The sequence below is a fragment of the Neomonachus schauinslandi genome, chromosome 8, assembly GCF_002201575.2.
Source record: "Neomonachus schauinslandi chromosome 8, ASM220157v2, whole genome shotgun sequence".
Taxonomy (NCBI): domain Eukaryota; kingdom Metazoa; phylum Chordata; class Mammalia; order Carnivora; family Phocidae; genus Neomonachus; species Neomonachus schauinslandi.
In genome coordinates, this window is record NC_058410.1 from 112,724,425 (window position 1) to 112,737,632 (window position 13,208).

The following is a 13,208-nucleotide window of genomic DNA, read 5'->3' on the forward strand; positions in this document are numbered from 1 at the left end:
TCCCTTCACTGGGCACCAAATTGTTCTCTCTGGCACCATTTTTGCTGGTGGCAGATTATGAGAGTGGCATAAGCCATTCCACAAACTTCCTATTGCTGAATATTTGGGTGGTTTACCATTTTCACGATATTAAAGCTTATTTATTTATCTATTCAAGGAATCTCTATACTTAACGTGGGGCTCAAACTCACAACCTCAAGATCAAGAGTTGCACACGCCTCCGGCTGAATCAGCCTGGCACCCCACCGTTTTGATGATATTAAATGAAGCGGTGACAACATCCTTGTAGCTAAATCTTTGCCATGATTATTTACTAAGTATAAATTCTTAGAAGTGAAATTTCTGAGTTGAAGAGAAAACACTATTTAAAAATTTTACACTTTATTTTTGAATATATTCACAAGGTTCAAAATTTCAAAGGCATCTCCCCACCTCTGTTCTCAAGTCACCCAACTCCTCCCCAACCAGAGACAATCACTATTATCAAGGTCTTATGTTCTTCCCAGAGATATTTTGCATGTATATAAATTATACATACATATATATGTGTGTGTGTGTGTGTGTATATATATATATATATATATATATATAGTATGTGTGTTTGTATATATACACACACAATTATAAAATACAGGTGTATTCTCTATAAATATGCATATGTACATATATATGCATTTCTCTCTATATATACATATATCTATATACATAATTTTTTTCCCAAATGGGAGCATCTTCTATATATTATTTTGCACTTTGCACTTTTCACCTAATGAATTATCTTGGAGAACTTTCCATGTCAGTACCTAAAGAGTTTCCTCATTTTTTTAACAGCTGAACAGTGTTTCATGATAGGCATGTACTGTAATATATTTAAATAGTCCCTTATTGATGGACATATAGGTTGTGTGTTAATTCTATATGGCTGTATAACAAATTACTCCAAAACACAGTGACAAAAAAAACAACAATAAAAATTTATCTTCTCTTAGGTTTTCTGTTGATCAGAAATTTGAGAAGGACTGAGCTGGATGGTTCTCACTTGGGGTCTCACACAGGCCACAGTCAGATGTTGGCTGGGGCTGCTGTCATCTGAAGACTCAACTGGGACCGGAGGATCCACTTCTAAGGTTACTCACCCATAACTCTGGGATCACAACCCAAGCCAAAGGCAGACACTCAACCAACTGAGCCACCCAGGCGTCCCAATAAATAAAATATTTTTTAAAAATTTATTTTCTCCTAGTTTTGGAGCCTGGGAATCCAAGATCAAGGTGTCAGTAGAGCTTGGTTTCTCTTGAGGCCTCCCTCCTTGACTTGCAGTCACTTTCTTGCTATGTCCTCCATGGCCTATTCTCTGTGTGTATGCATCCCTCGTGTCCCTTCCTCTTTTTATAAGTTCTATCGGATTGGGACTCCCTCTTATGACCTCATTTAACTTTAATTACCTCTTTTAGAGGCCCAGCCTCCAAATATAGTCACAAGGGGGGCGGTTAGGGTTTCAACATATGAATTTGAGGTGGGGAGGGACACAATTCAGTCCACAATAGTATTCCTACTAACTTGCTGAGTGATCCTGGGACTGTCATATAATCTTTCTGTGCCACCGTTTTGTGTGTTTAACAGAGATAGGCCACATTCCTCTTCCTCACTGGATTGTCATGACATTAAATTACATGTGAAGGGATTCAGAAAATATAATTATTAACACGTAAGATATTTGTAATTCTGGGTCTCATCATTCTGAGCTTGCCTAACACGAGAGACCCTTTGTAGACTCATGTAGTAACCATATAAGGGTAAAGGGATATATAAGTTATCTGTTGCTGTGTAACACCCCATCCCCAAATGTAATGACTTAAAACAATGATCTGTTATTTCTTGTGGGTCTGTGAGTTGGCTGAGCGATTCCTCTGCTGGTCTTATTCATGTAGCTGGAGTCTGCTGACCGCTCAGCTCACTTGGGCGGTGAACAGCCGGGATGCCTAGCTTTTCTCTCTGTCGGGTCTTTCATGATGGGTTTCACGCCGTGATAGAAACATTGTGAAAGAAAGGGGGACCAGGGTGGCTCAGCTGGTTAAGCATCTGCCTTTGGCTCAGGTCATAAAGAGCCAAAGGTGAGCTAGGTGACGGGCTTCCTGCTCAGTGGAGAGCCTGCTTCTCCCTCTCCCTCTCCCTGTGTGTGTGAGCTTGCACACTCTCCCTCTCAAATAAATAAATCTTAAAAAAGAAAAAGAAAGAAAGAGAGAAAGGAAGGAAAGAAAGAAAGAAAAGAAAGGAAAGAAAGAAAGGAGGAAAGAGAAAGAAAGAAAGAAAAAGGAAGGAAGGAAGAAAGGGAAAAGAAGAAGGAGAGGAGAGGAGAGGAGAGGAAAGGAACATTCCAAAAGAGAGAAAGCAGGACCCCCCTGCCTCAGAGGTTGTACATCAGCCCCACCACATCCCACTGGTCAAAGCAAAGTCGCAAGGCCAACCCTGACTCAAGGGGAGGTGCCGTGGATTCCACCTGTGACGGCGGAAGCGGCACAGTCACGTTGCAAGGGGGCATGCGCACAGGGGTGGGGCTAATTTCTGTCCGGGCCCATTATTGTAACGATGCTCCGCAAAGTCAGTCGGCGGGGGTCGGCACACTGCGCACGTGCATCCAGACACCAGGGAACTTTGATCGGCTCTTGACAACAACGTGGTGCCTGCCAGCTCGTTCCTAACTCCGTTCTCAGCCGGTCCAGCTCCGAAGCTCTGCCCGTTGGCTGTGTCTTGGTTTGGGGCCCTGTTCATGTTCTTTGGCCTTGCTGATGCATCTGAAGACTTTGATTTGGATTATCTTTTAGACTTCCCGCTCCTGACTGTGCCCTACTTTGCTTCCTGGAACTCGCAGCCCAGCCCAGCCCAGTCCCCTCAGCTGCCCTCTGGCACGGCCGACTTGCCCTCCCCCGGGGAAGTTCGTACACCACCAGTGGATTCTCTTGACCAATTTCCCAGGAAAACTGCTTAATGCATCTGAAAGTACAAAATATTTCTTTTCCCTTTTATTCACCCCAAACTAATAAGCTCCAGCAATTTAGGCCTTTGAGATATACCACAGTTTACCTTCCAAATTTTAGTCACTTCTTTTTTTTGGTCTCTCACTGAGCCACCCAGGAGTCTCTAAAATGATTCTAGTGTCTTAAGATGTATTGTTAAGTAAAAAAACAAAACAAAACACAAGGTGCACAATTGCATAGTTAAGTAATTTTTGTATAAAAAGGAGAGAATACACGTACAAGATAACATAATGTAACAACATAACTTTGTGCGTTTGTGTGTGGGTGCACCTGTCTCTTTTCTTTGGAAGTATCTGTAAGAAACCAGTAATACTGACTCTTTGGAGAAAAAAACTGGTGTCTGACAGCAGGATGGGAAGGAAGTTTTTCAGCTTATCCTTTGTCCCTTTTGAATTTTGTACCAAAAATAAATTAATACTGTGGGAGCATGTATTGCCTGAGGTGGGGGGCATGAGGCAGACCTCTGGGGTGCTGGAAATGCCCTGGGTCTTGCTCTGAGTGGTGGTGATGTGGGTGAGCAAACATGGAAAGTCATCCATCTGTACACTTAAGATCTGTGCACTTTCCTTTAAGTTATATTTCCAATAGAGTGATGTCTTCTCATGAAAAAATATTAAATATATTTTTTAAATAATTTTTTAAAAAGACAAATCAAGTCAGACCAGGATTTATTGCCTTGTTCCATAAAAGTAGATGTGTTTCTGAAAAGGTTCCTTATTCCAGTTTCTAGAAAATGAAGCATAATTTCTGATTGGTTCCTACTATAATGTCTAAGATGTATTCGTGGATTTAATTCCAGTGCTGGTCTGGATCTGAGCATTAGAAGCCTGCTAGGGTGGGGCACCTGGGTGGCTCAGTTGGTTAAGCATCTGTCTTCGGCTCAATTCATGATCTTGGGGTCCTGGGGATGAGCCCTGCTTTGGGCTCCCTGCTCAGCTCCCTGCTTCTCCCTCTATCCCTCCCCCTGCTCGTGCTCTCTCTCTCTCAAATAAATAAATAAATAAAATCTTTAAAAAAAGAAGCCTGCTAGGGCGAACCCCCCACCCTCTGAGTCTGTGCTCAGTAGTGGGAGAAGGGGACAGGTGGTGAGTCTTCCTGAAAAGCTTTGGAAATAGGAGCCCAGCGGAGAAGAGAGGAAGAGAAGTCACACTTCCCGAGCGCCTCCATATCTGGGAAGGAGCCTAACTGGGTGCCACACACTCTGGCACCACTGAGGCAGAGAAGTCTTCTGAGAGGCAAGAGAAAATGAAAATTGGAAAGCAGAACTATATGCTAATCATCCACTCATGTACTCAGCATTTTACTGTTTTGAAGCCCTTTTACACCCACTGTATACTTTGACCCTGAAACAAGCCTATGAATGGATGGGGCACGTGTTGGTCATCCGATTTTATGAATGAGGAAGGAAGCTGGGGCCTCTAGACTGAAGTCACAAGGGGGTGACAGAACCAGGACCCAACACCATGTTTTTTTTGTTTTTATTTTATTTTATTTATTTATTTTTAAAGATTTTATTTATTTATTTGACAGGAAGAGACACAGCGAGAAAGGGAACACAAGCAGGGGGAGTGGGAGAGGGAGAAGCAGGCTTCCCGCAGAGCAGGGAGCCCAATGCGGGGATCGATCCCAGGACCCTGAGATCATGACCTGAGCCAAAGGCAGACGCTTAACAACTGAGCCACCAGGCGCCCCTGGTTTTTTTTTATTTTAAAGATTTTATTTATTTGAGAGAGAGAGAGAGCATGAACAAGGGGAGGGGCAGAGGGAGAGGGAGAAGCAGGCTCCCTGCTTAACAGGGAGCCCAATGTGGGGCTTGATTCCAGGATCCTGGGATGACAACCTGAGCCAAAGGCAGATGCTTAACCGACAGAGCCACCCAGGCGCCCCTTTTTTTAGAGATTTATTTATTCATCTGAGAGAGACAGAGAGAACACGAGCACGGAGAGGGGCAGAGGGATAAGCAGACTCTGTGCAGAACAGGGAGTCTGACGCAGGGCTTGATCCCACGACCCTGAGATCATGACCTGAGCCGAAGGCAGATGCTTCACTGACTGGGCCACCCAGGTGCCCCTCAACACCGTGTTTTAAAATTCTAAGTCTGATGTGCTTACTGCTGCTTCCCAGAGAGGTCACAGAGCATCTCGGGGCAGCTCTGCTCCCCTACTGTGTGATGTGGGGCGAGTGGCTGAATCTCTCTGTGCCTCCTTACTCTCATCTGTACCACGGAGCTGGTGTGAGGATTATATGAGCTGATACGTGGAAAGCACATAGTAAGTGCTCTTTAAAATTTAGCTCTTGGGATGCTTGAGTGGCTCAGTCAGTTAAGCTTCTGACTCTTGGTTTGGGCTCAGGTCATGATCTCAGGGTCGTGAGATCGAGCCCCACGTTGGGCTCTGCACTCAGCGAGGAGTCTGCTCCTCCCTCTCCCCTCTGCTCGTGCTCTCTCTCTCTCTCTTTAAAAAGTCAGCTCTCGGGCGCCTGGGTGGCTCAGTTGGTTAAGCGACTGCCTTCGGCTCAGGTCATGATCCTGGAGTCCTGGGATCGAGTCCCACATCGGGCTCCCGGCTCAGCGGGGAGCCTGCTTCTCCCACTGACCCTCTCCCCTCTCATGCTGTTTCTCTCTCGCTTGCTCTCTAATAAATAAATAAATAAAATCTTAAAAAAAAAAAAAAAAAAAAAAAGTCAGCTCTCATTTTTACTCCCAAAAAGGGGCATGAGGAGAATGGCAAAGATGAGAAATAAGAGAATCGTGGAGAGAAGAGGGTGAAAAGAAAACTCAGAGGCAGCAGCATGTCTGCACACAGCTCAGACAGTGAGAGCGGGAAGCCGGTGGCCAGGCAGAGGCCAGGGTCAGGCCAGGAGCGCCAGGAGGAAGGCGTCTTCACCCCCACCTTGGCCTTCAACCTGCAGAGGCTCGTTGTTTGCCTAGGCCCAAGGCCAGCTGGCAGGTGGCCCGGGACAGAGCGCGAGGCCAGGCCGGGGAGAAAACAGACGATCAGGCATCTGGGCCACCCTGAGGGTTGTAAGCCCAAGGCACGGACAAGTGGCTTCACTCGGTCTTCTCTGGATGCCAGCCTGGGTGTCCAACGGTAAAAATGAGTTGTTCCTTTTTTTTTTTTTTAAATTTTATTTATTTATTTGACAGAGAGAGCGCACAAGCAGGGGGAGCAGCAGAGGGAGAAGGAGAAGCAGACTCCCGCTGAGCAGAGAGCCTGACACGAGGCTTGATCCCAGGACCCTGGGATCATGACCTGAGCCAAAGGCAGACGCGTCACCAACTGAGCCACCCAGGCACCCCCGAGTTGTTCATTTTTAAGAGGGGCTAATTTGCCAATTTCCATGGTGTGAATGCACCCACCATGACCAGTTTCAACAAGGAGCAGGGTCCGGGGGTCCAGCTATGGGGTAGAGGCAGGCAGCAGTAAGGAAAAGGCCAAGGTGTGAGGCCACACGCAGAGTTAGGGGCCCCTCGTTCTGGTCCCTGAGAAAGTCCACAGAAGTGCCACATGACCCTGCACACACCATTTCACCTCTTTGACCTCCAGTCACCTCAACGGAAGAAAAACAGCACCTGCCATGTTGGTGGCCTGACGGAGCTAGTGTGAATCCAGGCCAGAGGGTAATTTTTGAGCGCTCGCCATGTGCCGAGTTCTGGGATACAGAGACGAATAAAAGAGGGTCAGTGGTAGGCAAGGGCCGGCATGAAGGTTCTAGGACCGAATCTGTGTAGCCATGGCAATGATTCATAAAGACGGTGACTGCCTTGCTGCATCTGAGCCACACCATTCATCCAACAGTCCCTAGAACTTGACCGAGGACGGACTCCGTATGGGCCAGAGGCTGGGAAACATGGTGTGAACGAGAAGCAAAGTCCCTGCCCTCCAGGAACTTCCATTTTTATTTTTATTTATTTCTCTAAAAGATTTTATTTATTTATTTGACAGAGAGAGAGCACAAGCAGGGGGAGCACCAGGCTCCCTACCGAGCAGGGAACCTGACGTGGGGCTCAATCCCAGGACCCTGGGATCATGACCTGAGCCGAAGGCAGTCGCTTAACCAAATGAGCCACCCAGGGGCCCCCAGGAACTTAGATTTTTAGTGGTGGAGATAGATACTAGTCTTACTGCAAACCAGATCAAGCAGTATAATGGCGGTGTGATTAAGGGAGTGAAGCAGTGGCAAGAGACAAAGTGGCAAGGTGCTCTAGGTAAGGCGGGTGGACAGGGAGCCGTCCTGTGAGGCAGGCACCTGAGTGAAGTTGGGGGGTGTGGCATGCAGATATCCAGGGGAAGAGTTTCCTGGTGGGTGGTGGGAGGGAGACACCAGATGGACTTCAAATCGTGATGCCTCTGGAGGGCTGGGACCAAGACCCTGGACAGGGGGGTGGTGGAGGTGGGGGATCAAACTGGGAAGAACTCTTTTGTTTGGAGTAGGACCACCAGGCACAAGTGCAGGAACCCCCGCACCCCACCCCCCACCTCCAGAGAGAAGGTGGTGGCTCCGACCAGAGTGGTGGTGTGACGTGTGAGGAGGGGCTCCGTTTAGAATATGAAGGTAGAAGCAACCAGACTTGCTGGAACAAAACTTTGCAGGTACTTAGCTACATAAAGAACAAGGCTTGTAACAACTCCCAGCTATTGAACTCCTCCTGTGAGCCAGGAGTGTCCCTGCTTTCTCTCCTTTGGTTTTCACACCAAATCTGCAAGAGGGCATTGCTCAGTCTAGTTACCATAAACAAATGGAAGCTCAGAGAGATTGAGTGATGTGGGACCTCCCGAGGTCCCACAGCAAGCCCACAACAGAGCTGGCATTTGAGCCTTTCAGACCCTCATGGGTACCCTTCCCATCATACCAGCTGCTCCTGGGACTTTGGAAGGATTAGGATCCTACCTGGCACGTAGTAGGTGCTTAAATGATTATGAGTTTGCAAAACATTTACTATTAATGGCTCTTATTATTAGTATTTTTTACATTCATAAACTCACCCCCGGCTTTATTGAGGTATAATTGACAAATAAAAATTATATAGATTAAAGGTGTATAACATGGGGTCCTGGCTGGCTCAGTTGGTGGAGCACGTGACTCTTGATCTCGGGGTCGTGAGTTCAAGCTCCACGTTGAGCAAAGAGCTTACTTAAAAAAAAAATAAAGGTGTAAAACATGATATTTTTGATATATTCATAAACTTTAAAAAGATTGTGAGCACTATCCCCACCCCAGAATGGCTAAAATTAAAAACAAACAAAACCCTGACTGTGCCAAATGATGGGAAGGGTGTGAGCAAGGGGGGCCCTCATTACTGGTGATGGGAATGCAAAAAGGTACAGCCCCCTGGAAGACAGGCTGGCCGGTTCTGAGAAAGTTAATCATATGCTTACCATGTGGCCCAGTGATCCAATTTTATTTTTATTTTAATTTTTTAAAAGATTTTATTTATTTATTTGAGAGAGAGAGTGAACACAAGCAGGAGGGAGGGGCAGAGGGAGATGCAGACTCCCTGCTGAGCAGGTTGCGAAGTGAGTCTCGATCCCAGAACCCTAGGATCAGGACCTGAGCCAAACGCAGACACTTAACCGACTGAGCCACCCAGGCGCCCCCAGTGATCCAATTGTAGATATTTACCCCAGAGAAATGAAAATGTATGCTCACACAAAAACCTGAGCATGAATGTGTGTGACTCCTAGCAGCGTTTTTCCTAATTGCTGGAATAACTGGAAATAACCCAAAGGTCCTGCAGCTGTAAATGGGTAAACAAAATGTGAGGGGCGTACGAGTTAGCAACGAAAAAGAACGCACCACTGATTCATGCAGCAACAGGAATGAGTCTCAAATACATGGTTCTGAAAAGAAGCCAGACCCAAAAGGCTATGTACCGTACGGTCCCATCTATGTGCCATTCCGAAAAAGACAGAACTATAGGTCAGCGGTTGCCAGGGACTGGGGGTGAGGGGAAAGGGTGACTCCAAAGGGGCAGCACGGGGAAACTTCTGGGTGCTTGGAGCTGTTCTGTGTTCTCATTGTGGTGGTGGTTACATGACTGTACTTTTGTCAAAACTCATAAAACTATACGATGAAGGGTGGATTTTACTATATGTAAATAACACCTCAATAAACCTAACTCATTTAGCGCCACAGGAAGGACACTTCCCACACCCCCACTCGGCCTAACCCCCCTCCACCCCCATCCCTTAGGGACCAGAGCCAGAGCTCACAGGCTCAAGGACTGGTCTTGCCTTTTCGGAGTGGGCGTCTATCAGAATCACCAGCAAGCTCCAAAATTCTGATGCCACGGCCCCAGCCAAACTCAGGGTTCTTATTTGGGCTTGAGGTGCAGCCTGGGCATTGGGAGTATTATTGAAAGCTTCCCCAGTGATGTTAATGACCTAGACACTGAACTCCCTTAGAGCAGGAACTATGATTTTTTTTCAACTTTATATCCCCAGGTCCTCCATAAATAGGTGCATTGCAGCGCACGTGGGAGAGAGCTAATGGCCCTGAATGCCAGTGTGGGCTGAGGGCTGGCCACATATTCATTCAGTTGACACCCCAGTCCCTAGAGAGGTAGGACCATGCTCATCCCTCTTTGACGGGTGGGGAAAGCCCCATACAGAGTAGCGAAGTCTTGCCCAAGACCACATCGCCGGTCAGTGGCGGAGCTGTGCGGCGGCCCGGACCCACTAGCCGCTGGGAGGTGCTGCCCCCTAGGGCCAGCTGGGGCCAGACTGTGGCGTCACACGGACTCGGGTCTGAATCTGAATTCATTCCTGCCTTATAGGCTGGGTGACCAGGGACAAGTTATTTAGCCTTGCTCAGCTTCACCTTCCTCATCTGTAAAATGTGGTTGCTTGAAATGATGTCAAAAGGCTGTTACGGGATGAAATGAAATGTTGGGTGTGTGCTGCTCCCTGCATAATGAAATACTCTAACACTGATGAATACGGCAAGAAATGAATGAATGAGGGGCGCCTGGGTCCCCCCGGCCCTCCAGAGACGCCCCCACCCTGGCATCTGCCGGCCTCCCCTCCTCCCTCTGAGCTCCCCCTCCAGGGTGGGGGTGCATGGGCACCAGAGCCACCAGACACCTAAGGGAGCCTCCAGCTTTTTATAGGTAGGGACCTTTCATAGAAGAAATCCAAAGCCCTTAGAGTCTTTGCTGCCTGATAACCAGAGCCTGGGACGCACAGTGTCAGCGAGCGAGTGAGTCCAGGGTGAGGAGCTGCCAAGAGAGATCAGGGGCTCCCCTGGGTCCCACTGGGCCATGTGAGCTCCCAGGAGAAGATCCTCGAGGACGGCACCCTCTCCATGTCCTTGGCTTTCTGGTGGGAGCCCGAATTCTGCCAAGTGCAGGCCCTCCCCTATGTTTCCATGTTTCCATATTCATTCTTGGACTAACAAGTGACCCCATTCCCACTGGGTGTTTCCAGGTAGCGTTTCCCTGTTGCCACTGGGGCTCGCAGCCTCTGGGCCCTGGCACTGATGCCTTAGCAACCCTGCTCAGTAACAGGTCGGGCCCCTGGAGAAGGAGGACAGAGCAGGTGAGTCTTCCTTTGTTCCTTCCTTTCTTTTCCCCTTAACATGGGAAGGCACCTTTGTTCTTGGGATTACGGAAGTAATATACGCTATTGAAAAAAAAATTCAGACACCACAGAAGCATCTAAAGAAGAAAGCAAACCAAACCCTCCTAAAGTATGTTGGGTAGCCCCTTAGATGGTGCAGATATAAACTGTCTTCAACCAAGCAGGACCAGAATGTTCCACCACACAGTGGCTTGGAAGGCTGCCCCTTCTACCCCATGTTATGTGACCACAAACAAGTTACTCAACTAGCAGTGCCTCGGTTTCCTCATCTGTCGAATGAGGATCTGAATATACTATCTACTTCTAACATGATCAGGAATCAAATGAAATAATCTCCTCCAAGGCCTTAGTACAGTGCTTGGCACACAGTGAGTACTCAGAAGTGTTAGCTCCTGGGGCGCCTGGGTGGCTTAGTCGGTAAAGTGTCTGTCTTCGGCTCAGGTCATGGTCCGGGGGTCCTAGATCGAGCCCCGTGCGGATTCTGTGCTCAGAGGGGAGTCTGCTTGTCCCTCTCCCCCTCCTCCCACCCCCCACCCAGCTCTTGCTCTCACTCTCTTTCTCAAATAAATAAAATCTAAAAAAAAAAAAAGAAGTGTTAGCTCCTTCTGCTGTTATTCCTCACTTAACACCTCATGGCTCTCTTCCTATGGCAGCACATTAAGATTTAAGCCTTCTTGTCCAACAGCCGTGAGCTCTCCCGCTGTGTGAGTCCCTGTGGATGGGTGTCAGTTTATGGGCCTAGGTCTCCTCATTTGGATGGATATTTATGCAGTTCTCAACTTGAGGGAACTCTTGTAAATGACTCCCAGGAGTCTTGCCACACTGGCTAGCCTGTCTCCTTGGGGGAAATTCTCGGGATGGTAATTATAGGTCAGAAGGTTGCTGGGTGGGCAAGCTCAGAATTCCGGCGTGTGCACGGTTAAAAAATGGGATGTGCAGGGTGTATTTGGGTCTCCTCCTGTTTCACGCACGCTTTGAACCCCATCTCAGGGACGACAGCTCCCATGCTTACCAGCCCAGACCTGGTGCCGGGGCTCAGATGCCCGACCACTTGCTGGACGTGGCCATGAGTAGCCGCCTCAGCTGTCTCTTGTCCACGGCAGAGACCTGCTGTGTTGCTGCTCCCCGACCTGCCCCTCCCAGGGCTTCCTCGTCTCTGTCAGCAGCAGCTCCATCCTCCACGCGCTCAGATCAGAGGCCTAGCTCAGTGTCACCTTTGGCTCCTTCCTCCTCTCTCGCCATGTTCACTCGGTAAGGGAGTCTCTGCTCTACCTTCAGGATAAATCCAGAATCCAGTCCCTTCTCATCGCCTCTCTCACCTAGATTGCCGCACCAGCCTCAAAACAGCTTCCACCCTCACCCCGTTCAGTCTAATGCAACAAGAGACAGGAGGGAGTCTGTCAAAACAAATCAGATGTCCCCCCCACCCCCACCCCAATGACTCTCCATCTCACTCAGCTCTCAGCGGGGCCAGCATCTGACTCCCCCAACCTCACCCCTAGTTTAGCGATTATCGGATGTCTTCTCCTCTTATCTCCTTCCTGCCCACTCTGCTCCAGCCACACTGACCTCTTCATGGTTCTCTGCATGTGCCAGGTAGGCTTCTACCTCAGGACCTTTGCACTTGCTGTCCCCTCCCCCCAAAATGCTCTTCCCTCCGATAGCTGTGTGGCTCTCTTTCTTACTTAAACACACACACACACACACATACACACACACACACACCATTTTCCTGTTTCCTTTCTTATTCTTTTCTTCCACTAGGGTGATCAACTATTGTGGTTTGCCTGGAACTGAGGGGTTTCCTGGGACCTGAGAACTTTCTGTGGTTTTTTTTAAGTTTTATTTATTTAAGTGATCTTTACACCCAACATGGGCCTTGAACTCACGACCGCGAGATCAAGAGTTGGATGCTCCCCTGACTGAGCCAGCGAAGCGCCCTTGAGAAGTTTCAGTTTTAAAACTAGGAAAGTCTGGGATGATTTGTCACTCTATTTAAGCACTTATCACATCTGATAGGCTCTACATTTTATTATATTTATTTTGTTATATAAGAATATAAACTCCATGAAGGCAGACATTTTTGTCCATCTCATTCACTGCTATCTCCCCAGTGCGGGAACTGCATTTGGCTCCTATCAAGATGCTCAACAAATATTTGTTCAATGAAAGAATGAACTCATGGCCAGCCTGGTTCCAGAGAGATTGTGCCAATGAGGTTTTCTTGGGCTTTTTAAAATACCCTACGGCGGGCGCCTGGGTGGCTCAGTTGGTTAAGCGACTGCCTTCGGCCCAGGTCATGATCCTGGAGTCCTGGGATCGAGTCCCGCATCGGGCTCCCTGCTCGGCAGGGAGCCTGCTTCTCCCCCCTCTCATGTGCTCTCTGTCTCTCTCATTCTCTCTGTCTCAAATAAATAAATAAAATCTTTAAAAATAAAAAAATAAAAATAAAAAATAAATAAATAAAATAAAATACCCTACGGCAAGGAGGTAGCCTCAGATTAGGGGCAGGCAAACTGCTGGGCCAGGAATGGGGCAAAGATCTATGGCTTGTCCATTTTGCCTTTTTTTTTTTTTTTAAGATTTATTTATT

General features: G+C 47.8%; 1 protein-coding gene across 1 annotated transcript in view; it reads right to left on the reverse strand.

Annotated features, from left to right (window-relative positions):
- Positions 1–2,407: 2,407 nt before the first annotated feature.
- The window catches only part of FGD2 (FYVE, RhoGEF and PH domain containing 2), a 39,368-nt gene continuing 28,567 nt past the window's right edge, over positions 2,408–13,208 (reverse strand). Inside the window, exon 14 of the mRNA XM_021684643.1 lies at positions 2,408–2,500. Coding sequence (XP_021540318.1) covers positions 2,408–2,500 — 93 coding nt within the window. The remainder of the gene's footprint in view (positions 2,501–13,208) is intronic.